The 26,494-nt window shown below is 60.3% G+C and overlaps 8 protein-coding genes across 8 annotated transcripts in view; 3 read left to right on the top strand and 5 right to left on the bottom strand.

Moving 5' to 3' along the window:
* Window positions 1-5,588, bottom strand: part of ACA1_396760 (regulator of chromosome condensation (RCC1) repeat domain containing protein) — a gene marked incomplete at both ends in the record, with an annotated part of 13,237 nt that extends 7,649 nt beyond the window's left edge. Inside the window, 19 exons of the mRNA XM_004351585.1 lie at window positions 24-621; window positions 741-824; window positions 964-1,111; window positions 1,315-1,427; window positions 1,634-1,724; window positions 1,892-2,053; window positions 2,332-2,424; window positions 2,720-2,808; window positions 2,952-3,038; window positions 3,267-3,386; window positions 3,509-3,589; window positions 3,796-3,973; window positions 4,083-4,171; window positions 4,242-4,340; window positions 4,496-4,609; window positions 4,763-4,889; window positions 5,033-5,131; window positions 5,282-5,412; window positions 5,577-5,588. Of these exons, the coding sequence (XP_004351637.1) occupies window positions 24-621; window positions 741-824; window positions 964-1,111; window positions 1,315-1,427; window positions 1,634-1,724; window positions 1,892-2,053; window positions 2,332-2,424; window positions 2,720-2,808; window positions 2,952-3,038; window positions 3,267-3,386; window positions 3,509-3,589; window positions 3,796-3,973; window positions 4,083-4,171; window positions 4,242-4,340; window positions 4,496-4,609; window positions 4,763-4,889; window positions 5,033-5,131; window positions 5,282-5,412; window positions 5,577-5,588 (2,515 nt within the window). The remainder of the gene's footprint in view (window positions 1-23; window positions 622-740; window positions 825-963; window positions 1,112-1,314; window positions 1,428-1,633; window positions 1,725-1,891; window positions 2,054-2,331; window positions 2,425-2,719; window positions 2,809-2,951; window positions 3,039-3,266; window positions 3,387-3,508; window positions 3,590-3,795; window positions 3,974-4,082; window positions 4,172-4,241; window positions 4,341-4,495; window positions 4,610-4,762; window positions 4,890-5,032; window positions 5,132-5,281; window positions 5,413-5,576) is intronic.
* Window positions 5,589-6,302: 714 nt separating this feature from the next.
* Window positions 6,303-10,090, bottom strand: ACA1_396750 (glutaredoxin, putative; the record flags this gene model as incomplete). Its single annotated transcript, XM_004351584.1, is given in 14 exon segments — window positions 6,303-6,449; window positions 6,568-6,761; window positions 6,889-7,122; window positions 7,374-7,407; window positions 7,628-7,804; window positions 7,822-7,919; window positions 8,075-8,114; window positions 8,301-8,484; window positions 8,545-8,640; window positions 8,812-8,957; window positions 9,081-9,161; window positions 9,345-9,477; window positions 9,876-9,966; window positions 10,033-10,090. The coding sequence occupies 14 exon segments, from the start codon at window positions 10,088-10,090 to the stop codon at window positions 6,303-6,305; spliced, it is 1,713 nt and encodes a 570-aa protein (XP_004351636.1).
* A 315-nt stretch (window positions 10,091-10,405) lies between these two features.
* Window positions 10,406-12,212, top strand: ACA1_396740 (uncharacterized protein; the record flags this gene model as incomplete). The annotated part of the gene is made up of 5 exons (XM_004351583.1): window positions 10,406-11,377; window positions 11,550-11,642; window positions 11,729-11,750; window positions 11,843-11,935; window positions 12,046-12,212. 5 exons carry the CDS (start codon window positions 10,406-10,408, stop codon window positions 12,210-12,212), a joined length of 1,347 nt encoding a protein of 448 aa, XP_004351635.1.
* Window positions 12,213-12,297: 85 nt separating this feature from the next.
* ACA1_396730 (golgi family protein, putative) lies at window positions 12,298-15,916 on the bottom strand (the record flags this gene model as incomplete). The annotated part of the gene is made up of 13 exons (XM_004351582.1): window positions 12,298-12,465; window positions 12,538-12,657; window positions 12,739-12,807; window positions 12,869-12,961; window positions 13,064-13,243; window positions 13,480-13,555; window positions 13,724-13,866; window positions 13,964-14,160; window positions 14,265-14,476; window positions 14,700-14,867; window positions 15,016-15,198; window positions 15,455-15,570; window positions 15,656-15,916. 13 exons carry the CDS (start codon window positions 15,914-15,916, stop codon window positions 12,298-12,300), a joined length of 1,986 nt encoding a protein of 661 aa, XP_004351634.1.
* A 107-nt stretch (window positions 15,917-16,023) lies between these two features.
* ACA1_396720 (mitochondrial protein 18 kDa, putative) lies at window positions 16,024-16,775 on the bottom strand (the record flags this gene model as incomplete). Its single annotated transcript, XM_004351581.1, has 3 exons — window positions 16,024-16,416; window positions 16,516-16,682; window positions 16,754-16,775. The coding sequence occupies 3 exons, from the start codon at window positions 16,773-16,775 to the stop codon at window positions 16,024-16,026; spliced, it is 582 nt and encodes a 193-aa protein (XP_004351633.1).
* Window positions 16,776-16,958: 183 nt separating this feature from the next.
* Window positions 16,959-20,246, top strand: ACA1_396710 (GTPaseactivator protein for Ras-like GTPase; the record flags this gene model as incomplete). Its single annotated transcript, XM_004351580.1, has 9 exons — window positions 16,959-17,028; window positions 17,097-17,639; window positions 17,772-18,160; window positions 18,260-18,361; window positions 18,505-18,750; window positions 18,910-19,120; window positions 19,217-19,374; window positions 19,571-19,729; window positions 19,857-20,246. 9 exons carry the CDS (start codon window positions 16,959-16,961, stop codon window positions 20,244-20,246), a joined length of 2,268 nt encoding a protein of 755 aa, XP_004351632.1.
* Window positions 20,247-20,689: 443 nt separating this feature from the next.
* ACA1_396700 (phenylalanine-tRNA ligase) lies at window positions 20,690-23,325 on the bottom strand (the record flags this gene model as incomplete). The annotated part of the gene is given in 9 exon segments (XM_004351579.1): window positions 20,690-20,843; window positions 20,955-21,147; window positions 21,268-21,444; window positions 21,572-21,684; window positions 21,707-21,761; window positions 21,989-22,278; window positions 22,435-22,684; window positions 22,701-22,854; window positions 23,008-23,325. The coding sequence occupies 9 exon segments, from the start codon at window positions 23,323-23,325 to the stop codon at window positions 20,690-20,692; spliced, it is 1,704 nt and encodes a 567-aa protein (XP_004351631.1).
* A 1,503-nt stretch (window positions 23,326-24,828) lies between these two features.
* ACA1_396690 (ATPdependent DNA helicase ii, 70 kDa subunit (ku70) superfamily protein) overlaps window positions 24,829-26,494 on the top strand; it is a gene marked incomplete at both ends in the record, with an annotated part of 4,002 nt that continues 2,336 nt past the window's right edge. The window contains 8 exons of the mRNA XM_004351578.1: window positions 24,829-24,836; window positions 25,026-25,155; window positions 25,247-25,346; window positions 25,378-25,415; window positions 25,439-25,527; window positions 25,632-25,734; window positions 26,063-26,221; window positions 26,376-26,440. Coding sequence (XP_004351630.1) covers window positions 24,829-24,836; window positions 25,026-25,155; window positions 25,247-25,346; window positions 25,378-25,415; window positions 25,439-25,527; window positions 25,632-25,734; window positions 26,063-26,221; window positions 26,376-26,440 — 692 coding nt within the window. The remainder of the gene's footprint in view (window positions 24,837-25,025; window positions 25,156-25,246; window positions 25,347-25,377; window positions 25,416-25,438; window positions 25,528-25,631; window positions 25,735-26,062; window positions 26,222-26,375; window positions 26,441-26,494) is intronic.

The following is a 26,494-nucleotide window of genomic DNA, read 5'->3' as shown; positions in this document are numbered from 1 at the left end:
GAGGAGGAGGAGGAGGAGCCAACGCACGATGGAGTACAGGGCCTGGCGCTTGTTCTGGAGTCGGACGAGTTCCTCGCCGCTGAGCTTGTTGATGAAGTAGAAGTCGTTGTTGGGCTCGTCGGTGGCCCTGAGGGCCGACCAGCTGAGCTGCCGGCCGCGGTGCTCGAATTTCTGCACGCGCAGCACCCCGTCCCCCCGGTGTCGCTCCGAGTCACGCACGGGAGGCGCCATCGCGATGGCGCCGGGCGCCGATACGGCTCCGAAGCCAACCGACGACGACGGCCCGCTGGGGCTGGAGGGGGATGCGGAGACCGAGACCGAGATGGAGACCGAGGGCACGGCGGGGGGACCGGCACGCGCGGCTGCCAAGCGTAGGTCGGGCAGCGGCTCGGCAAACCGTTCGTCTTCGTGCTCCTTCTCCATGCCCTCCACGAATCCACGCGCCCTCCGCTTTTTCCGCCGCTCGATCTCTCGTTCGGCCTCGATCATCGCCTTGCCCAGCTCGATCTCCTTGGCGAGCTTGTTTTCGTCGTCCAGGCCCATCACCTCGCTCGTGAGCAGCGCCAGCTCCCTCTGGTGGTAGGGCAGCGTGTTGACGTGGACCGCCACCGCCGCGATGTCCTTGGTGTGGTTGTGTGCGCGGCGCAGAAAGGGAGAGATTATGTAGTGTGTGTCGCGTGAGGCGAGCGTCACAGTGTTGAGTGTGCGGTGAAGGGCTGGCTAAATGGTGTGCTGCGCACCTGTGGCATGAAGGGCGACTGCTGTTCGAAAAGAGTGGGGTCGTTCTGAAATCGCTCTTGCGTGGATTGCTTGTAGGACACGCCCTGCGGATACGGATGCGAACGGAGGAGGAGGAGGAGGAGGAGGAGGAGGAGGAACGAGGGAGGTGTCGGCCGCGGTTAACAACCAACCGCCGGCGATGGAGAAGGAGAGGGATGAGGGGGCGAGAGAGGAGAGACGTACCAGGTGTTTCTGCATCGTGGCGAAGAGGGCGAGCTTGCTCAGGATGTGCTCGCGCAGGTCGTGGTCGGTGTGCGCCTCCTCCTCGGAGAAAATGTGGTGCGACGAATATTTGACCAGCAAATGGATCTTGAGGGACCACTGCCAATACCTACAAATAGAAGACGACACGACACACACACACACACACACACACACACGTTTATAAATAGGGTGGCACGCGCGCTTGGACGGGGACGAGCACACCGCACAACACCACCGGCTGGGCGGAGGTAAGGAGGGGAAGAAGACACAAGGCCAACGCGCACGCACACACGCACCACCGCACAAACGCGCACACGAACAGCCTCGCACCTGTCCGAATCCTTGGAGGATCCCAAGACCATGTTGAAGAAGTGCGTGAGGACGTCGTGGTAGGCCTCCTCCTGCAGCGACTTGACTTCCCTCAGGCGACTCCGTAGGACGTTCTGCACGTGACCAACCATAACCAAACAACCAACCACGAGAGGGGCGCCGGGGATAAGGCACAAGAGGGGGGGTAAAGCACACTTGGTCGTGGCCACACACACACACACACACACACGACACGCGACACACACACGACACACATGCAGCCCAGGCCCAGCCAGGTAGGAGGAAGGGAGGATTGGCGCTTGGAGAAGGGAGAGCGCACCTTGATGGTTCGCGATATCATCTCCATCAGAATGAACGACCGCACCGTATACTCCCGCTCCGAGAGGTGCGACCGGAGCATGCCGATGTACCTGCGCTCCCCCCCCCGCGCGTGGTTGGTTGGTTGTATTGGTTGTTGGGCGGAGATGATGAAAGGGCATGGACGGGGGCGGGGGGGGGGCATCGGGGATGGTGAGCCAAAAATAACACGGCCACCCACACGGCACAAAAAATGTTAAAAAAGCTGCAGGGGGCGCACCTCAAGTTGATACCTCGCTTGTGTAGCTCGTTGACGAGCTGCCGGGAGTTGACGATGATCACCTCGCCCTGCTCGATGGCAGCCGCCAGTTTGGGAATCTCCACGTGGACGATCCGGCTAGTGGCCTCGCGCACCTCGCTGTCGTCTTCGGGTGTCGATGCCCTGGTGGTGGTCGTGGTGGTCGTGGTGGTCGTGGTGGTCGTGGTGGTCGTGGTGGTCGTGGTGGTCGTGGTGGTCGTGGTGGTCGTGGTGGTCGTGGTGGTCGTGGTGGTCGTGGTGGTCGTGGTGGTCGTGGTGGTCGTGGTGGTCGTGGTGGTCGTGGTGGTCGTGGTGGTCGTGGTCGTGGCGGCCTTCTCTCAGCCAACGATGGAGAGCCCAAGCGGGAGAGGGAGAATGGGAGCGAGGGACGTAATTTGGGGGGGAGGGAGGAGAGGGGCTACCGAAATGGGGAGAAGGCTTCGGAGTTGAGGGGCACCGGGTTGCTAAGCACAGCCTCGGGGCGCAGATAGTGGTAGAGGTAGGGGTTCTTGTACCTGGCCGTGTGTGCGTGTGTGCGTGTGTGCGTGTGTGCGTATGTGCGTGTGTGCGTGTGTGCGTGTGTGCGTGTGTGCGTGTGTGCGTGTGTGCGTGTGTGCGTGTGTGCGTGTGTGCGTGTGTGCGTGTGTGCGTGTGTGCGTGTGTGCGTGTGTGCGTTCAAACACCACATCCGCCCCCCCCCAAGTATCGGTGATGAATGCGCGGCCCATGTGAACAGGCTGGCAAGAGGGAACGAATAGGAAACGCGAGGTCTGATGGCCAAGAGGGGAGGAAGAAGGAAGTTACGCGCACCGCTTCACGACGATCGCATCACCTTGCGTGGGGATGTTGGTGAAGTGACTCGCCCGGTCGTTTTGCTTCGGGCTGCCCTCGCCCTGGTCCTGCGTGTGTGCCCGCCCGCCCGCCCGCCCGCCAGGGTGAGCCTCTTCGAGACGGAGAGAGACGCCATTGCTGCGGCGTCAAAGAGTGGGAGGCGAGGGGAGAGAGGGATTCAGGCATGGGTGCTGCTCACCGAAAAGCGAACGGTCGTGCTGGCCCGGCTGGTGCGCGGCGTGAACTCTGGCTTGTAGACAACGATCGTGCAGCTGTCCTCGTGCTCCTCCACACACGCCTGGCCACCACCAGCCGCCACCACCAGCCGCCATAGAAATGCGGTGCCACGTAGTAGCCGCGTGAGAGGGAATGCCGCGGATGCATCCCTTTCTTAGGAAGAGCGGTATGGGGCATTGCGGGGGATCCCAGCCACTTCCAGAAGACCAGAGGAGGAAGACGACGACGACGACGACGACGAAAGTACGGGTTGGGCACAGACGAGGCCAGGCCAAGCACACGTGCGTACCTCGTCTTCCGACGCTTGAATTTTGTCGAGGGCGTCCTTGAGCCAGGACCCGGCTTCCTCGTGCACGTACACCTGCACCAGGGGCCTGCTCACGTCCTGGGGCACCAGCACCGCGTGCACCTGTTGGCGCGCCACGAACCACGGCACGGCACGCACGACATTCAAGGCGGGAGCGGCGAGGAAAGGCATATGTGGAGAGGGAGAGAGTGAGAGGGAGAGACGAGTGATGTGCGAAGCGCTACCTGGCCGTGGGGGGCTGTGGGGGGCATGAGGCGGGCCACATCGAGGGCGTAATAGCGGGCGTCGTCCTTGCCCTTGTGGATCTGCACACGACGCACGTGTCCATTTGTGACATATGAGTTTGGGGGGAGAGAGAGAGTGAGGAAGCTTGGTCTGAACGCAGTCTTTGACTGGCCAGGATTTATGTAGGAACACACACACACACACACACACACACGACACACACACACGACACACACACACACAAACACACACGACACACACGGGCTAAGCTCCGGGGAGCGTGGACCTCAAAATCAATGGGGCCGTAGAGCTCGATATCCTGCTCGGGCCGCGCCAAGAGGTGTTTCTTGAGGTGAAGCTTCTCGCCCAGCCTCCGCACCAGCCCACACGCATCCCGATTGAAGCTGAACGTCACTCCACCATCTGACGAGCCCCACTGCTGCGTGGTGGAGCCGAGCGGGAGACTGTACGCGGTGGCCCACATGAGGCCCAATTCGGTCGTGCGTATGCGTGTGCGGTGGTGCGTGTGCGTGTGCTGATCAACTGCAGCTGCTACAAAGGTTACCCACGTACACTGAAGTGACGAGCAGCCGATAGCCGCGATAGTCGATCATGGCCACGAGGGGCATGCACAGCCCTTCCATTCCGCTTTCGTAGATAGCCTGGGTTGGATGTGGTGGGAGAGAGGTGGGTGGTTGAGGAGGCGGTGAGGGCTGATGACTAGAAGTTTACCTTCATGTTGCGCAACTCGGCAGAGGTTGCCTTCATCGCATATTTCTCGCCGCCATAGAGTCCGCGCACGTCCTTCTGTAGTTTGAAGAAGCAGCCGGCCTGGCGCCCATCGAAAAGGGGAAGAGGGGGGGGTAGGGGCGGTTCGTAGTGAGTGCCAGATTGTCTTCCGGCCACGGCCGGGAGAGCTCAACTGCTCTCGAGATGCAATCCGAGGCGATGCAAAAGGAGACGAGAAGCGGTGGGGGAGTAAGTACGAGGATGTACTTGGTTCCGCCTGCTTCTCCGATTCCCTGCTCGGGTGTAATCGTACGCTTCTCAGGCGGCAGATTCAGTTCCTCTATGATCTGGCGCCCGAGCACCTCCGCCACCTGAGTGGAACCAAAAAATAAAAAATAAAAAATGAGATCGTTCGCAAACTAACACAAGCCACTCGGCCTCCCGCAACCGCCCCGACACGACACGACACGACACGACACGACACGACACGACACGACACGCAAGAGGAAGGTGGAGGAGGGCACCGTCACGAATTCGGAATGAATTTGTATGAGCTTCTGCACTTTCAGGATGCGTTGGTGAGGCTGCTCGGAGGGAAGCTCCATGGTCTGCTGGAAGAGCAGGTTCCAGTCCTGCTGCAGGTACGAATACCTGCGCGGGACGGACGGGGCGGAAGATAAGCTTAACACGGCGCGGTGCAACGGCCACTGCAAGAGAGGTTCTGGCAGAATACGATTCAAGAAAAAAGGGAACAACACTGCGATATGGAGGGGAAGGGATGGGGTGGGATGTACCGCTTGTTGCCCTCGACTAGGCGACGGGACAGCCTCTTCTGCAGGTCCTTGGGCATGGTCTCCTCGAGCATGGCGGGGTGAATGAGCGCAGCAGCAGGCCTGCAGTTGGGATAGGCGCCACATATACGCACACACGCCACACGCCAAACACACGAGGTGGCATCAAGCCACACCGCGAGAGCGTGCATGAGCCAAGTACGACCAACATGGAAGTTCGGCCTAACGCAGCACCACCGCACACAAGCGTACTTGGCCTTTCCGTCCGGTGTGACCCGCTTTGCCAGGCGGTGCTTGAGGTCCAGAGGTCGCTCTACTTCGCGCAGTCGACGCAATGGCGCCAGCAGCGGCACGACGGGCTTGCCGGCCACTCCGTGGCTGCCCTGTCTGCTCACCCCCGGACATCATCATCGTCATCATGACACACACAAGCAGTTATTAGACAACGGGAAGTGTATGTCAGTTATCACTGTCAAGCAGCAGCTCACGCGTCACGGTGTAGCGAGGTGGCTTCTTTTGGTCAGGGGAAGCAGTCAGGCACACGCACGCAATGGGACATGTGTTGTACTGCGAGGCCGCCAGCGCAGGTGCGACTGCTGGCTCCACTCCTGGCGGGCGTGGTCTATGTGGGTGGCAAAGGGAACGGAGGGTGAGCACCTCCGGGTCAGGGCACAGTACAGAGGTGCCGGCCAGCAATAAATATGATGATAATGCTGTGCAAATGAAGCCTCATCCTAATTAACCATCTTCAGCTCGGTTGTGATGTTAATCAACAGAAGTACGCTGTACCTCGTATCTGCTGGTACAGCGCGGGTTGGTATGGTCGCTGAACAGTTGTAGTGGGATGCCATTGGCGCACCTCCTCACCCCACCCTTTTAAACTCGGGCGATACGAGTGAGACTGGGTCTGAATGTCTTCAGGCGCAGGTTCTCATGGATGGTGCCCTCCCTGCCAAGGCAAATCGGATTATCCAGGAGAGAAAATACAAATTCTGTTGTTGTTTCCTTTTTCTGCAACGCCTGGAGTTAACTTGGCGAAGAACTCAGAGGAATACACCTAATTGAAAATATTTGCGATTGGCTCCGGCGAAACAAGGGTTACACTGCGCAAATTGTGCACAATAAGCTGCAGCAGCAGGCAAAGGCAGAAATGCAAAGTAGAAAAGAAAGGGAAGGGGAAGAGAAAATTTATTAAGGGTTCAGGAAAGCCGCTCAATCAGCGATACCAAAACCCAAGAATAATATAATTTTTTAAATAAAAAATAGTCGCGCCTCACCCCACAGCGTCGCCTGCTGCTGCCTTGTTGACACTCCAGTCGTACTTGAGGAAGGAGACCTTGCAGTTGCCGTCCCGCGCCCACGCACGGAGCACCTTGGCTGTCTCGGCCGACACAAAGTCCGCAACCCACCGGAGCAGCTCCTGTGTGGGTTGGATGTGGGGTGAGCAGAAGAAGAGACAAACCTCAATTAGGAGCTGAAGGGAGGGAGGGATTGGGGGGGGAAGGGGGTAGGCCTGCGGCCAACCAACGCATGCGCACCTCGTCCGTGCGGGCAAAGTCGATGCGATACCAGTCGAGGATGCGGGAGAGCTTGACCTCTCGTTTGGGAGGGTTCAACTGCAGGTTTCCTCCGCCGACCTCGAAGAAGGCCTCCGTGGCTGTGGTGAGTGCATCGTCCACGTCCGATGCTCGGTAGGTTTTGATGGCCGGACAACTCTTGGCGCCACACACCACTGCTGACACACGACGATCGTCGCCGAGTATAACACCAACGCGTACGGCCGTCCGTACCAGGGAGCAGGCAGGAGCGTTAGAGAAGGACCAAGCTTGGGCAGACACGACGGAGGAGAGGGCGCGTACGAGCAAAGTGGATGCGGGGCTCGGGTTCGGGTAGACACAGAGGGAGGCGCGGGTCGCTTCGGGAGAACTGGCGGCCAAGCCCCCCCGGTGGCTTGCGGTTGCCGCGCAGGATGCCGTGCTCGATGTCGTTGAGCGAGAAGAAATGGCCCCCGATCAGGTACGTCACCCGATTGAAGAACCGATGCCGCTGGATCAGCGAACCCGGCGGACCCACTTCCACGTACGCGTGGATCACTACACGTACAGCCCCCGGACCACCACGACCGTCACGACCACCACCACGACCACCACCACCAGCCGCCGCCGCCGCCGCCGCCACGACCACAACACCACCGCCGCCGCCCACAACCAGTCAGTCCGTCTATTGGTGGAGGGGTACGCAGGCGCTTGCATGACGTGGGGCACGGAAAGGAAGAAGACATGGCAGATGATCATCATTGTAAAAAGAAATATAGAAATATAGAAATGAAGTCGGGGTGGTGTACCCATGGCGTTGTAGACGTTGATGAAAAAGGCCAGCTACAGGCCGGCCGGTGCCGCAGAGGAGGGGGCAGGAGGGGGCAGGAGGGAGGAGATAGGAGTCACGTCGACGGAACAAACCATTAGCCGCCACCAGCCACCAGCCACCAGCCACCAGCCACCAGCCACCAGCCACCAGCCACCAGCCACCAGCCACCAGCCACCAGCCACCAGCCACCAGCCACCAGCCACGGTGGCAGGGTGGCGGGCGGGCGAGTACCTTTTCCTCGCGGGTCAGGTGAGCCAGATCGACGCGCTGCAGCTCGGCTGCATTGCGGAGGTACCGCCTGAAGGCCTCGCTCCTCGCGATCCCCGCATAGTCCACCTCCTGCCAAAGTCCCCGTTCGCCGTGCCCCACCACCTCATTGGTTGACAGTGTCCCGTGGCTGGCGGCTGGCTGGCTGATGGAGGTACCTTGCCGTCGGGAGAGAGAAAATCGTCGTAGAGGGCGACGATGAGGCGCCTCACCTCCTCTGCCACTTCTGCCGCGGGTCGCGCCAGACACGACGACGCTGTCATTGACGACCACACACACACGACACACACGACAGACACGACACCAACGCACACACAACGCACACACCACGCGAGAGGGCGGGTTACATGCGGGGCCTTTAGTGGTGGCCCCAGCCGCAGGAGCTGTGGGGGAAGGGGGTTACTCACTTACCGTGTGTAGCGTTGAGGGTCATGGGGGTCACCTCTTCATCCTATAAAAGGAAATGTTTATGTATATGTATATGTATATGTATAGATAGAAAAAGAAATTGAATATAAAATAAATCAAAATAGAAACGAAGGCAACGAACGACGCACATGGAACGACAAGAGGGGCGGGGGGCGGGGGGCGGGCAGGTAAGGTCAGTGAGTGTGGTGGGGGGGGACAAGGGCAGCACCTGGATGAAGCGGTAGAAGAGGTGGTCGTCGGCGAACGGGTGGTCGTGGGTCACGTGGTGCAGGTAGTGGTGGGCCATCAGCCTGTTGCCCAGCTCCACCGCCTCCGCTCTGCCTCCCCCACCACCGCCACCCACCACCAGCCACCAGCACGTGGCAGCCGACAGCGCCCACGTGAGTGATTCTCTGGCCACGAGAATGGCTCGGGGCGAGCGTCGAGGTGTGTGTCGTGTGTGTCGTGTGTACCGAGTGGCCAGCGCCAGGCCAGAGGCGGGAGAGATGAGCCAATCGACGGCCTCCTTGCCCACAAACACCTTGCGGTACTTGCGCAGGTGCCACATCCTGCTCACCCACGGGGAACACGCACGCACGCACGCACACCAATACACCACGCACTGACGCACGCACGCCACACACAGGCATATACAGGCACAGGAGCCCCCCACCTCCCCAGAGTCAGAAAAGTCCTCCGGGGCTGTGGGCGAAGTGGGGGTGGGGTTGGGGCCTACCGACCGATTGTGTACAAGGCCAGCCCGGCGCATCTGCTCGACGAGGAGGGCCGCAGCGTCGGGTTCGCACTTGATGTCCCCCGCTACCACCACGCCGAGGTCTCCACGGGTGCTAGCCTTAGGGGGCGCTGGCGCGTCGGCGGGGGCCTCCTGCTCCCACACCGACCAGAGAGATTGTAATCTCTATAGTTCTCGAGAAGAGAGAGAGAGAGAGAGAGGTGGGGGGGGAGACGATGAACAACAAGTGGGAGGGAGAGGAGGAGTAATACGAACCCGAGTTACGAGGTCAATGAGGGCGTTGAGCTCCCCCGCAGCGGCGAGTTCTTGCAAGCGATCATTGCCGCCCGCATGTACCTACAACCGCCACCACCGCCATCAGCACCATCGTCACCCACCATGCGGATGCACCATCAGCCCCATACATGTGTGGAGGGGGAGGGGTCGTGCTCCCGTAGGTGGCCCACGCGGGTGGGCTAGTCCGCCTCCCGTTTCGCTGCTGGCGGTACGCCTGGGGAGGGGGAGGGGAGGGGAGTGTACGGCGTTGAAGAATATCTGGGGCACGGTCCGCTGGTTGGTGCGCTCCACCATCTCCCGACGCCGCTCGGGATAGCGGTCGAGATCGATGTCCACCAGCGGCACCCCGCATTCCTGCAGCAGCGCCTTGGCTGCCCTACACACGACACACACGACACACACACACGACACACACACACACACACACACGACACACACACAGGCACGCACGCACGGCCAACCAGCGAGCGAGTGTGTAAGTCGGGCGCACACGCCTTGGTGGTGCATCCATCACCATAACCATGATGAGGATGATGATGATGATGATGAGAGGGGGAGGGAGGGCATATGCCTACAATGGGGGCAGCCCGAGATGGAGAAGACAGTGATGCGGCCGCGCAGCTGGCGCTGAGTCCTCTCCATCTCCCCCTCGCTGCAGCTTTGCCACCCGCCCCGCCCCGGACGACAGGCGCTGTCAGCCTCTTCACATACACACACAAAAACACACAAACACACACACACACACACACACGGGGAGGGTATACCGCAGCACACTCAGCTGAAGTGGTGCAGGCGCCCAGCACTTCTACCTCCTCCTCCTCCTGGTGGTGGTGCAGCTGCTCCTCCTCGGTGCGGTGCTCAGCCCCTGGCGCACGAGTTACATGGGTGCACCCCAGAAAGAACAACTATTTAAAAGTCAAAACCAACGCACCGGTCGTGGGCTCTTCCGCATCAGGAAGGCATTCTGCCTGTGGGGGCCGGACCTCCATCTCCACGCGCTGGCTTCTTGGCCTTGTTTGTCGACCAATTTCTGGCCAGCTGGCGTGGCAGAAAAAGCCGATTAATCATCGGGCGGGAATTGCGCAGCTTCGCGAGGGGGGAGGTAGCGGTGTTGCGCGAAAGGTGGAGAGATGGAGCAGCCTCATCTCGATCTTCTGCACCACCGCATCGCGGGTAGCACCCACCAAGCAGGGTCGCCTCACCTGCAGCTCACCAATAATCAGCAGCCACCACAACATGCCCTCCATTTATTCGGGGTAGAGGACATGGCACTGCACCCTGGTGCGACTGCCCCCATGGACGAAATGGCGAGCCATGGCATCGTCCCCACCAGCCAGCCAATGGCGGCATCTATGAGCGGAGGTGCCGTGCAACAGCAGCCGCCGCCACCTGAGGAGGCGTTGCCCACGGACGTGGCGACGATCTTCTCGCAGGAGCCCACCCACGAGGCGGAGGCACGAGACGGGGCAGAAAGTCTGAGCGCGAGCGACATGGACCTGAAGAGGGCGGAGATCACGCGTACGTTCTTCCAGACCTTCTTCGAGTACCCCATCGGGGCCGGCGGGACCCAGCAGCAGCAGCAGCAGGTGGCCGTGGACCTGGTGGACTTCCTCTACGAGAGCCTCGTGCCGGCCCGCTACCGCCAGCGCAAGCAGGAGCGCGCCAAGTACCGCCTCAACGAACTGCGCGACGCCTTCCACAGGGCCACCACCACCACCACCACCACGGCCCCGCCCCCCTCCCCGGCCGACCCGCTCCTCTCCCTCCCGCCCCACCTCCTCCAGCTGCACCGGCAGCACCAGCAGCACCAGCACCAGCAAGCGACCGCTGCCGCCGCGAACGCGTCGATGCCTTTTGGCGGCGTGGAGGCCTCCTTCCCTCTCTCCCTCCCTCCTCCGCCTGAGCAGCAGCAGCAGCAGCATCAGCAGCATCAGCAGCAACATCACCAGCATCAGCATCAGCAGCAACAGCACCATCACGCCCCCACTGGCGTCGCCGGCGACGCTGCCGGCCCGACAGAGCAGCAGCTAGTCCTCGGCGCTCACTTCCCAACCACAGCGGCGGCGGCGGCTGGCGGCGGTGGTACGAAGCGGAAGCAGGTGTTCGACAAGAAGGCGTGGACGAAGCGCCAGTCGAATCGTACCTACTGGCTGGGCATGCGCGGACCGCTCTTCCCGGCTCGCATGCCCCTGCTGCGCAAGCTGGAGAGCCTCCTCGGCCACCCCCTCTCGCACCTCTCCGAACACACCTTCCGCCTCGCCTGGGAGCGCGAGCAGGTCCGCCGCACACACTCCCTCTCCTCCTCCCCGTCCCCCTCCTCCACCGCCACCGCCACCGCCACCGCCGCCACGTCGGCCCCGCCCCACTCGTACGCGCCCTCCTCCGCCTCTCCTTCGGACTCCGCCAGCGCCGCCTCCTCCTCCGCCGGGGGGGATGCCTCCCGCCAAGCAACCGCGCCTCGGCCCCGGCCCCGCAGACGGCGGCGACGGCGGCGGCGGCGGCGTGGCGTCGTCGCCCCTCCAAAGCGAAGACCCCGCCCACGTACGAGAATCCTCCCTTTCTCTCTCTCTCTCTCTCCTCTGGTCTGTCCACGCGTTGCCGCACGTGGGTCCCTCCCCCCCCGGCAGGTGTGGTGGAGAGAGGCTGACCGTGTCGCATGTGTGTCGTGTAGGCCGTGCTCCCCACGTTCCCGCTCTATGACGTGTGGCGGGACGCCGATCAGGATACGCGCCCACCGACAGGTTCGTTCGTGCACTTTGTGTTCGATGTGCCCGGCGTGGAGGAGGAGCCCAAGTTCACGTTCAGCAAGGCCACCCGCAGATGGCGGCTGGAAGGTCTCTCGCTTTCTCCCCCCCACCAATCCCTTCTCTCCCCCCCCCCAATCCTACACACACGACACACTCCGGAGGGGTCTGACGGTGGTGGCGCGGTGCGGTGGCGCCAGGCTATCGGGCAGAGACGTATGTGAGCAGCTACCGGGTGCAGCAGCGGTGGCAGGGCAAGTTCTGCGTCCAGGGCACCTTCCCTCCCTCCGTGGACGTGAGCGCCGTGCCCACGACCGCCTTCGCCAGCGGCCTCTACCACGTGCTCCTGGCCGAATTCGTCGACTGATGACACCCAAAAGAACGCCACCCGAAAGAAATAATACTTTTATCGGGTCCCGAGGCGGGGAGAGGGCCAACGGGGAGCCAGAAGCTCAGAGGGCGTCCACGATGGTCTTGACCTGCTCGGGCTTGTAGCGCACAACCATCCGTGGTTCATCGTACTTGTTTCGCGGGTCATACACAGCCTCGTGGAGTGCAGAGAAGAGGCCAACAATGTTGTCCCCCACTCGTGAACGTGCTGTTGCCCGCAGGTTGTGTTCCTGAATGGCCGGAAGTTTGACAAGTTAGCGAGCGCCATCCACTGTGGCCAGCTGGTCAGGATGGAAGCGCACCATGAGCTTGTCACAGTGCGGCATGATGAAGGCTTCCAAGTCGGAAAGGGAGCGTTCGAAACCGCGGACAGCTGTAGCGAGTGACCGGCTGTCCATGCCTGGCTCGAGTGACAGAGGACCCTGCACGTTGTTGTCAACAATCAGCATGGGAGGGAGCCATAATGGAGGATTGAGGGGGTCCCTTATGGGTCTCTCTCATACCTGGGTAGTGCGATACTGAAGGACAGCCATCTTTTCTGCTATGCCACAATTGCGAAGAAATCGTGCTGTCTGTGCGACAACACATCAGTGACAAGTTGGTCTTGTTGGCCATGAACTGAGCGAAGGGTACCTCCTCGGTTACAAGAGTATCCAAGTGAGACTCGATGTGCATCCCCAGGGCCTCAACGCGACTGGTGGCAAAGTCGTAAGCTGATACCGAACCCTGCGCGCACGGCCGGAGGTGAGGACAAGAACAGCAGTGGCGCATCATCACGATCGTGATCAGTGCGCCTGGGATGCGAAAAGAGGGGGGGGGAGTGCAAACCTGGACAACGCTGAGGCAGTTGATGAGGTAGACTGCCATATCCGCCGCCTTGAGGGCTGTGGCGCTGATTGCACACGCCTTGGACAGCGGGTCTATCACTGCTGACAGCACAGGCGCAAACTCAGCTGCCCTTTCGTCCATTGGTACCAGGGATTCATCAAAGGTCGCCATGATCTCCATCTGGACTTGCCCCGCCAGACACAGTGAAACCACCGCGCGAATATTCCAAATCGTGCTCTCGAGCGGGACACATACCAAACGGCTCATGGATTCGTGCACGCAGTGAGGGGGGGATAGATCGGCAGGTACTGGCTGCACACGCCACGGCCATCCAGTAAGCACGACGAGCACATCTCAGTGACGCTGACCCGTGCGTGTGGGAGGTTCAACTCGTGGCGGAAGGGGCGGGTACACACCGGAGCACGAGACAGCAAGATGTCGGCGTCGGATTTGAGGGTGTCATAAAAGAGCTTGAGGACCTCCTCCTTGCAGCTAGGGCCGCGAAGAAGGGATTGAGAGTGGTTACACACGACACACACACACACACACACACACCACACACCACACACACCCCGCACACACCCCGCACACACAACATACGGCAAACAGTCAGCGACCACTCGAAGGACAGGCGCGCGAAGGAGGTTAGGGAGGGTGTACTCGCTGAACAGGGACGGGAGGGAGGCACCGTGGCCCATGATCCTAGTGATCATGCGCGAATAGAAGTCGAGCATGTTGTTGATGCGGAACACTTCGACTGTGCTGGGCTTGCTGTGCGGGTCGAGGACCTGGTCCAGTCGGATCTGGCAGGACCCACGAGTGGCACATACACGCAACGAGGAGATCCGCGCACCCTCACTCAGCCATCTCGGTCTGGGAGACTGGGGGAGGGGAGAAAACCTTGAAAGGCTGCAGAAGAGGCTCGAATATGCGGCTGAGGACCTTGGCGAGGCTTTCCCGGATGTTATGTTTGGTGCCATAGACTGCGTGCCTTGGTGGGTGCTGCTGCTTGTTGGGCATCTCCTCCGCATGGCGTGCGTCATGTGGAAGTTGCGCTTTGTCCTCCGTAAACACCCGGTTGCCGGTCACTTGTCCCCCTAAATAACAGCGACGACGACGGCCCATGTTAGCATGCCACCGGCTGCCGTGCGCATGAGCGTGGGGGAAGGGCAATCACTACTAATTGGGGCGGACGACGAACCCTCGGTTCCAAAAACGCGGTTGAGGAGTTCATATTCGGAAGCAACTGCCTGGTGGAGCCATGCCAGCATGTCACCTACATAGCGGAGAGGATCATGCGCATGCATTTCGATCGGCCGCGGGGTGCCCCCGGGACCGCCTACCGTGAGGGCAGCGTGAAAAGCCCCGAGCGACACCTGTGAACGTGTGTGCACGATCTCGTCGAAGCAGTAACTGCGTCATGCCACACGCCAACACACGCCAACACACGCCAACACACGCCAACACACGCCAACACACGCCAACACACGCCAACACACGCCAACACACGCCAACACACGCCAACACACGCCAACACACGCCAACACACGCCAACACACACACACACACACACACACGCCACAGCACGATGGGTGAGGTAAAGGCTGACGCAAGGATAAGACGTGATAGGGTGCACCTGAGGAGGACGGGCTGCTTCTCCTGAAGGGTGGACACGGCGACGATGAGGAAGGGATTGATCTCGCTCGGGTCATCTCTCAAGGTGGCAAACTCGTCCTTTACCCACCTGTACAGACGATCGTAGGCGGACTGCTGCTCCATCGACATTGCCTCCATCACTTCGAAGCTGCGGAGTACCCCAAACATACGAAATATTAGAAAGCCACAGAAAACGCTCAGATGACAAGGTCAGGTGCACCCAGTGAAGAAAAGGGAGACGGGTCGGGACACGCGACAGGAGAGAAGGAGGGGTTGAAGATAGAGCGAGAGGGTACCCGGCTTTCTGGTGGGTACGAAGGAGAACGGGGCACTCGGAGTAGATCTGTCCAACGTGCTTGAGGGCGTCGAAGAAGAGCTCGTCAATGTCTCCCACACGCAGGGTTGCCTGTTCCGCTTCAGTCAGGCGGAACCGCTCCAAGAAGGCTTCCGCCACCTCTTTCTTGCGTTCGTTCTCCTTCCTGCGTCAGCGCCAGAAGCCCAACGACCATCGTCAGAAAGGTCGCGACGTAATCCGGCTAGACTGAGGGTGACACACGACACACACGACACACACGACACACGACACACACGACACACACGACACACGACACACCCGCCACACGACACACGACACACGACACAGCCGCCACACTCTACAGTGGATTGGGAACGAGGCGAAAGAGTGAGCACTAGCAAGTGTTTTGGGAAGGCGGCACGTGCTTGTCGCGTTGAAACTTGTCGGCCGTGAGAATGAGCTTGCCAGCAGCCAGGCGCGTCTTACTCAGGCGCTCGGCCATGAAGAGGCAGCTTTCCTTCATGCGCCCAACGTCCCCTTCCACTTGCTCCAAGCTCTACAAAAGCACAAAGGGATAGGTGGAACGGCTGGTGAGTGCCCCTCTCAACATTACGGCGTGAAACGTGTGTTCTCGCACATACCAGTTGTACGAGGGAAAAGGCGAGGAGAAAGTCCTTGTTGATGCGGAGTGTTTGCCGCTCGAGATCGCTTCGTAAGAGGCGCCGCGCATGCTTCGAGTTGGGGGCGTGGGGTGGCCCATACCACCCCGACAAATGGTTGAGAGCAGCCAACAGCTCAGGTTCCTCAGTATTGAGTTCCAGCACCTTGTTGAGTTTGCGACTTAGAGACGAACTCAGTTGTGGGCTACTTGTGGCGCCACTACCGCTCACATCTGCCATCATCCTCTCGTTGCGGATTTCTTTCTGCGCACAGGTGTAAATCGGGCGAGAATTTGGCTTTCCTCTCTTTTTCTTTTTTCCTTATGCGTAATAGCCCCAAAAAACTGCCTTCATTCGTGTTGTTGTTGGTTGTCAGAGCCCTGTGGCGTCTGCAAGGGAGGCGAGGAGGAAGATGGCACTGGGAAGTACTTACGTCGAATGATGCCGGAGAGTACACGCGAAGTGTGGTCGAGGGCAAAGTGTACGCCGTGGTCGATCGGGTGCACGATGAAGGGAATGACGGCAAGACCCACGGCTGTCTGCACAAGTGCGCGGCGCCGTGGAGTCAGAGAGGGATATGCCGCCGGCGGGAAATACTTGCCCAGCCCAAAGGCCGTCAGCTTGCAAGTCCGGTTGATGAGCAGCGGTGGCACCAACAGAGACGCCAGCGTTTGCCACAGCAGCGTGTCCGCGACGTTGTCCACAATGTCGAACCTTCGCTCAGCAACCGATCCGTGCTTTCTCTGAGAGTATGGGTGGTGTGCGTGGCGAGGAGCGCAGCTGGTCAGTCGCACGCAATGTGGCGAATAAAGAATAGAAAAGAGAAGGAAAAAGGCACGTACGTGGCTGGCGCGGCGTCCCTTGTGGATGGCATCCGCAAGCACGTAGAGCCCCACCAGGCCATAGGAGGCATGGACCAGGGAAAGAGGAAGCACCCCTCTGCACGCCTCTCCCACTTCGTTGGCGTACCCCAAGTAGCGCGCCCACGTATCTCGCAGCACGTCTAGCTCTGTGCGTGCAACAGGAACCCGTTAAATATAAAAACGGATTCCAGAAAGGAACTCTAGGGGGGCAGGGCACCAGTCGCTTTGGGATCATCCATTGCCGCTGCGCCGATTTCTGGCCTTCGCTAGATTTATCTGGTAAAAATTGGGAACGGGTCGTTTGCCCCCCACACATACCAACATTCCACCTTTCTTTTTTGGCGGGAACCCGAACACCAACCGTCGACGCCAGCGCAGTCTTCCAATTGACAGAGATCCGAGTACCACTTGGCAGAAACACGATGGAGGAGCCGCGAAGGGACGATAAAGAAAACCTCGCCCCTACATCACGTCTCTCGTTTTCCTGTGACGGTACTAGAAACAACATTCCGCCAAATCTCACAGGCGTTCCTTCTCACTTTTACATGGGTTTGAAGCAGCTGGGGATCTCAAGCAGGAGGGCTTCCACCTGAAACAGGTGTCTTCCGGGATACGTCTGACGAGGCGCGACCAGGAGCAAATCAACGAACTTAGAAAGCAACTGGCTTCGACCGGCGGCGGCGAGCTGAGCGCGCCTTGCCATGGCGGTGAGGCGACCGCATCCCAGCGTGCTGGCGAGGAAGAGGAAGAGGTCGCCACGAGTCAACGGTTGCTGAGGATGAGCCACCTCAGTCGCCGCACGTCTACACCTCTGCGCGAACTCTTCCAGCAGAGTCTCGCCGCGGCGGCCGCGGCCATGCTGCCCGATGCGAAGCCGCTGCTGCCCAATTCCACGTCGTCGGCGAGTGGGAGTAGCACCCCCTCGGAAGGAAGGCAAGGCGCGGGGGCACCACCAGTGGCCACCGTGGAGGGGATCGTCACGACCGTGGCCGACCACCGCTTTCCTCGCGCGACGGGCAAGCGCAAGTCCGATGCCGACACCGTCCTGGAGCGTTTGGCAGCGTCGGCCGGCGATAACGGCAGTAGCCCCCATCTGCTGCTGGGTTCTCCAGGCAAGAGGAGACGCACGTCTCTGCTTCCCTTCGGGGCCACCACCACCACCACCACCTCCTCCACCACCACCACCACCTCTTCCGGTGAGGCCAGCGGCCTTCGCTGTCACTCTCGGGGAGCAGTAGCCCCAGCTCCCGCGCCTCTTCATAACGGCGACGAGCACCACCACCTCCTCGAGGAGGTCGACAGGCCATTCGATCAGGCCGGTGGTGACGATGGCGACTACGAAACGGGCGATGGCAAAGAGGTGGACCAGTCGGCAATGGAGCAGAGCGTGATGAACGTGGACGCGTCGATCTCCATGGACTCGGCCACTGCGCAGTCTTCGCAACAACACGATGTGCCGCCGCTCTCCCTCGGGACTGTGTTCGACTCGCCGCGATCTTCTTCGGCAAGCGTGGACACGCGGCTCGACAAGAGGAGCAGCTTCCTCAGGAGGACGTTTTCCATGAAGAAGCTGAAACCGGGCACCTTCACCGCCAACAAAGACCCTCGTCTGGCCTTCTTGCGAGTTGCGTGTCCTCCTCTTCGCCCCATGGCGCGCGCGCACACGCACACGCACACGCACACGCTCACGCTCACTGATCAACTATCTCCCACTTCACAACAGCTGCTCACGGAACAGGAGCTCGCCGTCACCAACGCCCTGCTCGAAGTCGGGAGCGAAGACGTGGCCAAGAGCGTGCTGGTCCTGTTCGACGGCACTGGGCAGGTACAGACCTCTCCGCACCACTGCAAACACAACTACGGCTCACCCACCTCACCCACTCCCGCCATTACTCTCGACCGCTGGCGCCGTTTCTCTCGCCGGGGTCGATGGCTTGTGCTTTCCTCGCACGTGTGTGACACACCCAGGCAGCCCGCCTGCTCAAGTGCTGCCTGCAAAGGGAGCTGCATGCCACAGCATCTGAGGGCACGCTCTTTCGAGGGGTGAGCGTCGGGACACGTCTCATGTCGCACTTCATGCGGCTGCACGGACGAACATACCTGGAGATCACCTTGACGCACTTCTTCGAGACGCTGCTGCCCAAGGACATACAGCTTGAGGTGGACCCCAACCGCGCTACTGCCGACGCCGGTGCTATCAGCCACGGGTGCACGGTACAGTACTGCGGCCTCCGTCTCTCCTGTGCACATGTTTCCTCCTCTCCTCTATTCTCTCTCTCCCCCCCCCATCCACACGTGTGCCTCATGCGTGTCGTGTGCGGTGACGCGTGTGTGTGTGTGTGTGTGTGATGTGACATTCGTGAATTGGCACAGGCTCTGGCACACCTGGCGGGGGCTCTCTTGAACGCTCTCTTCTCCGCTCCCGGCCACGTTCCCGAGGGTTTCAGGGATCTCTTTGCCTCTGTTCGGGCGGAGGTGCTCCAGCGCTTTCCGGAAATGGAGGACAAAGTGGTGGGCGGCTTCTTCTTCTTGCGCTTCATCTGCCCGGCTCTTGTAGCACCGGAGCAGTGGGGGCTTGTTGCCGGTACGCCCACGCTCCCTCTTCCTCCCCCCCCTCTTATTGAATTTCCCATTTGCCTAACAAGTCCCCACCAACCGGTACCAGGTCCCCCCTCGCAAGGCATGCGGCGAGCCCTCATCCTGATCAGCAAGGTCGTCCAAAATGTGGCCAACGAGGTCGAGTTCGGCGACAAGGAAGCGTACATGATGCCGATGAACGGGTTCATCAAGGAGTACATCCCACGGATGAAGCATTTCCTCGGTGACATCTCCGCCACGGTACCTCTCGGAAGCTTCCCTTCACCACTCCCCGTCCATTTTGATGGCGGAGGCGGGCACGGGCATGTGGTGTCATGTGTGTGTGTGTGTGTGTGTCGTGTGTCGTGTGTGTGTCGTGTGTGTGTCGTGTGTGTGTCGGTGTGCTTAGCCAACATTTCCGCGACCCAACAACACCACACTACCATAATGGCTGCAGGCTGGGACACCAAGTACGCCTCGGGCAGCCAAAGCATGGGCGGAAGACCCAACGCTCTTGTGGGCCAACGACGAGTTCATGGCCAGCCTATTCGACGTGTTTGATGAGGTGTCGCTTCATGCAGACTGCCTCGCGGCTCACCTCCAGGCGGGCGGCCAGGTAAAAGTCCCTTCTACCGTCTCGTGGGGTTTCGCGTTTGTGCTCAACCATCCATTCGATGATGGTTCCCCGTCTGTGTATCGCACCTCAACTCCTCCGCTCCGTTTGCTTCTCCCCATCCCCATAGGGCCTCTTGGCAGAGGAGCTGCACAGTGTGGGTAAGGAATTGCCTTCGCGAGAAGGTCAGCTCAAGAAGCGCACGCGCGAGCAACGCGCCACAAAGAAGAAGGAGCACAAGCGCAAGGAAAGGCGCCACAGGAGGTCGCTTTCCGACACCGAACTTGAAGTGCTGGAGACCACCGCGCCCAAGACGGGCGGAACACCCGGGAGGCGGCAACTCAACCGGCTGCTAAGCACGTCCAAGAAGCTCCTCCCCCGGTTCGCCTCTGACAACCACGACGAGCGACCCACCACCGGCGGCAGTGGTACTTCCACCACCGACAACACCGGTGCCTCTCGTAAGTTCCTCAAGGCCAGACGGAAGGCCTCGGCTTCCTCCGCCGCAACCCTCGACTGACAGCCCGCCCCTCTGCGTTTGTATCAAACCACTCTCCTCCTCCTCCTCCGCCGCCGCCGCCGCCTCTCTTCGTTCTCATCCCTTCGTTCTCCTCCTCCTCCTGACCTCCCAAGTGAGCGTGTGGCTCCTTTGGGATTCGTTGGGTCAATAACAACTATCGGCAGGCTTGGCCGCCAAGAGCCGGCCTCTATTTCACGAACGAATTGAAGATTTTGGGGTTATGGCCTCACGTGGCGCAGGCGCGCAAGATGGCAGTAGAGGGCGAGGCACGCAAGAAAGCCGTGGGCCAGGTAGGTCAGGACGACACGTCCGGCATCAGGTCGAGCACGGGCAACCTGACTGCCGGGGGGTGACCTGGCGGTGTTGGTGTGGTGGAAGAGGTCAGGATTAATGTCGAGTGCCCAGAGCGAGCGATACAAACGAGGGAAAGCAACTTACGGTACTTACTGCTGCTCGTTAGGCCGCACGAAGGCCGAGGCGTCGTACTTGTCATCGAGCTGCAGATCACAGATGGGATTGGTGCGCATAAAGTCGAGCGAGCACTTGTGCCCAACCAGGTCTCTGATGTTCTTCACCCCGTAGCGAATCATCGTTGGCCTGTACGGAAGGGGAGTGCGTGACGTGCGTCAACAACGAACAAGGGAAGCTGTGGGTAAAAGAGAGAGAGGGTTGTTGATGTGATGTGTGTGTGTGTGTGTGTGTGTGTACCTTTCCAGCGACAGGCCCCAGGCGAGGACTTTAATGTTGGGATCGAGGCCCATGGGGAGCAGCATCTCGGGTCTGAACATGCCCGAGTTTCCGATCTCAATCCACTTCTTTAGGCCGGGGTGGAAGGCGAAGATCTCCATGCTCGGTTCCGTGTAGGGATTGTAGGCCGGCTTAAAGCGCAGCTGCGTCAAGCCTGCACACGCACACGACACATACGTATGAGGGAGGCGCGCCTAGAGCAGAACCCCCCCCCACAAGGCTCACCCGTCATTCCACCACACACACACAGAGAGAGAGAGAGACGACGCGTTACCCCACTTCTGGAAGAACTGGGTAATGACTCCGATCAGGTCGGCGAGCGTAAGATCGTAATCGGCCACGAGCCCTTCGATTTGGTGGAATTCCGCCAGGTGGGTGGCGTCCAGCGTCTCATTTCTGAACACTCTGTCGATGGAAAAGTACTTCTTGGGCGTGAACGACTTCTGCTGGCCTGCAGAAGAGAAGAGAAGAGAAGAGAAGAGAAGAGAAGAGAAGAGAGCCGTGGCCGTGAGTGGGGTGGGCGGCAAGTGGCCATCAGAGAGCAACACGGCTACGGCCGAGGGCAAGAGGCCGAGTACCGAGCTTGTAGAGCATCCTGGAGGAGACCGACGTGGTGTGCGTGCGGAGGATGTTCTTCTTGGCCTCGTCCAGCTTCCAGTCGTAGCGCCATCCAATCGATCCAAGCCCGCCCCTTTCGTGCATCTCGTGCACACGCTGCAGCGGAGCCAAGGAAATGCGTGGTCAGACGCAGAGGCTCCTCCTTCTCCCCTCCGTGTGTGGTGCGTGGCGTGGCGTGGCGTGGCGTGGCGTGGCGTGGCGTGGCGTGGCGTGGCGTGGCGTGGCGTGGCGTGGCGTGGCGTGGCGTGGCGGGGACGGGAACGGGAACGGGAACGGGAACGGGAACGGGAACGGGAACGGGAACGGGAACGGGAACGGGAACGGGAACGGGAACGGGAACGGGAACGGGAACGGGAACGGGAACGGGGGGGGGGCACGTGCCTGGAGGTAGTCCTCGGGCCAGGTGAGCATGGAGGCGGGCTGGGAGAGGAAGAAGGTGTCGTGGGCGTCGCGCGCGGGGTGCTGCTGGGGCTGGAAGAGGGCGTCAAAGTTCCAGAAGGAGCTCTCCACGAAGGAATTGGTGGGCATCTCCTCGAAGCCCATCTCCAGGAAGATCTCGCGGAAGGCGCTCCTCACTTTGAGGAGGGGGTGGAGGTGGCCCGACGTCGGCTGCGTGCCCAGCGCGTTGAAGTTGTACTCCTTGAACGTCTCCGTCTCCCACGCCCCCCTGCACCCCCCCCCGCGCGTGTCAGCACTGCGCACGACCACCCCACCACCGGTGAACCCGACCCGACCCGACCCAACGAACGAACGAACGAAGCGATCGACGGCCACGCGAGGAGCCATGGGTGGGTGTGCGCGGCGACGGGGGGGGGCTCCGTACGAGGCGATCATTTCGGCGGTGAGATCGAGGGCCTTCTTCTTGATGCCCGTGACGCTAAAGCACTCGCCCTTGGAGAGGTCGAAGACCTTGGTCTTCACGTCCCTCAGCAGCTTACGCTTGGAGAAGACCAACTTGTCCTTGTCGCTCAGCGCCTCCCCGTTCTTGAACCCACACAGCTTCTGCCGCACCACGTCATCGATCGTGCTGGCCTGGCAACACGTCCACACCACCCACGTCAACTCTTGGCCATCTCCACGCGAGCGGACCCAGCGGAAGGGGGGGGGGCTTGTCGTGAAGCCAAACAGGGGTGCCATGCATGGCGGTGCGTGCCTGTCGCATAAGCTTGCCGCTGGCCTTGTCGAACGTGATCCACTTGTTCTTCATGGCTTCCGAGAAGCCCGGCTTTCCGAAGGGCAGTTTCTGCGCGTAGGGCATTTAGATTGTGATTATTAATAGTTTATGGCATGGGGGAAGACCAACAAATTTGTCAACAAAGGGTACCCCAAGCGCAGAATGTTTGCTGCTGGAAATCATGGAACAAAAATAATAAAAATTAATAAAGTGGTGTGGTACCTCTGTGTCGGCCTTGAGAGTACCTGATGCGGCATCAATGGCCTCGAACAGACGGGCTTCGGGAGAACCGGCCTCCACCACCTCCAAGCCCTCCTTTGTGAGCTCGGTGCTGCTCACCTCCACCACGACGGCGTTGATGACCCCGTGCGACTCCAGTTTCTTCAGCACGGAAACCACGACGGCATGGTCGACCTGGAAGTGGTTGGCAAAATGGAGCGAATTTGGCACTCGCCCAGTGGCTTCCAGAGTTCGGAGCAGCTCCCCTTCGATAAGCTGGCGGATTTCACCTTCCGATGGCGACGATGAGGAGGCTTCCATTGTGTCGGAGAAGGGGATCCGGGCGCGGAAAGGTTCTGCTCTCGGTTCCGGTTTTTTTTGTTGTTGTTTTCTTTCTCTCGCCAAAGGCTTTCCGGACAATTTCCCACAACGGGCGCAGCAGCACACGTCAGCCGCGGGGTGGGCGGAGGGAGCAGCGGGCGGTGACGCGGAGAAGATGGGCGAGGAGGAGAGGCTGTTCTCCCCAGCACGGCGCAAGTACTGCTTGGTGGAGGGAAAGCGATAGAGTCGCGAGCTGCTCCGATATGAGCCGAGTGTGGTCGTCATCGTGGTGGTCCCCGCCGTCGCTCAGATCGATGCACTGAGGAGTGTGGTCGCGGCGTTGGCGGCTCTGTTGCTCCCAGGAGGGGAGCAGCTGCTCCACGAGGTGGAGCACGATGCAGAGGTTCTCTTGCTGGCAAAGTGCCGAGGAAGGCGCGTCCCCCTGTCGTTGATGCACCATCTCGAGATCCCGAAGCGCGAGGCGGAGAGCCGTCAGTAGAGAGCTCGCAAGAATGCCGTTAACTGCGTGGGAGAGCGCCAGGGTTGCTACCACCTCTGCCAGGTGAGTTCTCAGATCGACTGGCGCAGTACCGCTGGTCGAAAGCCATATGAAACGGTTATAACTGGGGTGAGTCTCGTGTGCCACGGCGTACTTGCACACTTTGGAAAGAGAAGGCGAACCCTGGCTGCCCATCTGCGGCCGTCCAGCGCCAGGCCAAGATGTGGCTCAGCGCATTGGCGGAGAACTGGCGGATCACTTTACGTGCTCCGGCTCGGAGTGAAGACGGCGCCTGGCCGTCTGCGGCTCGGACTTGGGCAAGCAGCATCGCCAACACCGACCAGGCACAACGAAATTCGTCCGCTGATGTGGCGGCCAGGAGCAGCCCTCCGACTTCTCCCAGAGACTGCAGGGCACCGGCCTTGGCCAAGCCAACGCAAGCACCATCGCCACTTGGCTCCACGAAAGAAGCTGGGTGCGCGACCGTGTAGCCCTGACGTATCTCTCTAGCCTTGAGCCCGCACCGCAAGACAGCCCAGCAAAAACCGTCGACCGCGGGGGGTGCAGCTGGCGTACGGGGAGCCTGGGTGGCATGACGCCAAAGGAGGCACGGTAAAATGTGCCTAGGCGTGAGCGCGAAGGGACGAGAGCGAGTTGGTGAGCTGATGGTTCGAGCGGCACACGTACCGGCTTCTCTCCTGCGAAGTGCCTGTGCTTGGTCCGTATGAGGGAGAAGGCAACCAACACCATCAACCTAGTCGATACTCTCGGTGGCGCGCTATGAAGGAGGCTCTGCCCGCAGTAGTTCTGCATGCACGAGTAGTGGGCGTGTAGAAGTGTTTGTTTTTCGTTTCGGTTCGCCTTCGGTTAGCCTTTATTTCGTTTGTGTTTTGGCGCGCAAAAAAGAAGCCAAGATTTGCGTATCGATCTCGCGATGCTCTGGGATGACCCCTTTGGTGAACAAGAGGATGAGCTCGCCGGGGAGCTCGACGAGCAAAACGAAGATGGAGAGGTACCACACGTGCATGGTGCACACTTGAGCAGGCTTTTTTGGCTCACTTCTGCCATCCTTTCCCACCACAGCTCTTCTTTGCCAACAAGGGTAAATGTGGCTTCGGCACTGGGCGTACTTCTTCCTCACGTGCTGACCATTCTGCTCTTTTCTTTAAGATTGCATCATCTTTTTGATCGACTGCCAAAGGTCCATGTTCGAGCTGAACGACCGCGGGGAGATGCCCTTCCACAACGCGGTGAAGTGCGCCATTGCGACCCTTACGGATAAGATCATCTCCAGCGAAAACGATTTGGTGGGCGTGTGCTTTTATGGCACGGTTCGACCCCCCCCCCGCTCTGCTGGCCGTCCTTGCTCGAAGAAGGAGGCCTCTGTACGTCTGATCGTGCATTGTTGCCGCACCTCTTTAGGAGAAGAAGAACAATCCCAACGACTTTGAAGGGATCTACGTGCTGCAGGAGCTGGACGTGCCTGATGCACAGCGCATCATGGACCTTGAAGGCCTTCTACGTACCCAGCATGCTGTCGCCGCTTTTTTCAGCCGCCGGGCATCCGATCGGCTCGCTGACCCTCGCCGTGGTGATCTGTTCGTTCTAGGACAGGGGGACGATTTTACCCCCTTTGGACACTGCAGCGCCGACTTCCCATTCTGTGACGCTCTGTGGACGTGTTCTACAATGTTCTCCAACTGGTACGCAGATATGCGCTTGTTCGGAACGAACCACCATGGTGTTGTGGCAGCCCCTGTACAGCGGTGGCCGCGCGACTGTGCACTGACGCTTCCCCCCCCCCCAGCGCGGTCAAGGTGGGCCACAAGCGCATCTTTTTGTTCACCAACGAGGACGACCCCAACGCGGCCAATAAGAACTTGCGCGAGCAGAGCTTCCAGAGAGCCAAGGTTCCACCGCGCTCTACACCCGCGCGTTAGCCAATCGATTGCCCTATCGGATATATACATGCGTGCTCACCCAGGTTGGGCTCGTTTCGCGCGGGCTCTCCCCCGTCCTAGGACCTTATGGAGCTCGGTATCGACATCGAGCTCTTCTCGATGAACAAGCCCGGAGATAGCTTTGACCCGTCCCGCTTTTACCAGGCACGCGAGCTCGCCCTCCCATCTCCACCCCCCACCCCCCACCAATCACGGGCAACTACTTGTTGGGTGGACCACCCAACCTGACGGCGGTCTGTATTCTGTGCTCGCATGACTGTACTACTATATACTACAGAATATCATCTCCGTCAGCGAGGATGAAGATACGGGCACCATCAACTTTGACGCCAGCTCCAAATTTGAGGAGCTCCGTGCGCGAGTGCGCCGAAAGGAGTTCAAGAAGAGGGCCATCAACCGATTGTCTCTCCTTTTCGGCGAGGACGTCGAGATATCGGTGCGTCTGTACGTACAGACGGCTCTCCAGATCGACCCTCCTCCTCCTCCTCCTCCTCTCCCGTCGTCCTCCTTCTCCTTCTTTTCTTCGCCCTTTTTCTTTTGTCGTTGCCCGACGTGGTGGCCTTGCCCTTCTTCTGCGTGCGCGCGCGGAGCGCCGCGGTGGAGAAGCCGAGTTCGACGTTGTCGCGGAGATCCTTGACCCGGCCCACCCGTGTCGGTGCACGCCCAGGAGCAGGTTGCGGTCGTCCTGGGCCGTCCACCAGTCCGCCGG

Source organism: Acanthamoeba castellanii, assembly GCF_000313135.1.
Source record: "Acanthamoeba castellanii str. Neff unplaced genomic scaffold scf7180000084759, whole genome shotgun sequence".
Taxonomy (NCBI): domain Eukaryota; phylum Discosea; order Longamoebia; family Acanthamoebidae; genus Acanthamoeba; species Acanthamoeba castellanii.
The sequence above is the reverse complement of the archived record's forward strand: the minus strand, read 5'-3'. Positions and strand labels throughout refer to the sequence as shown.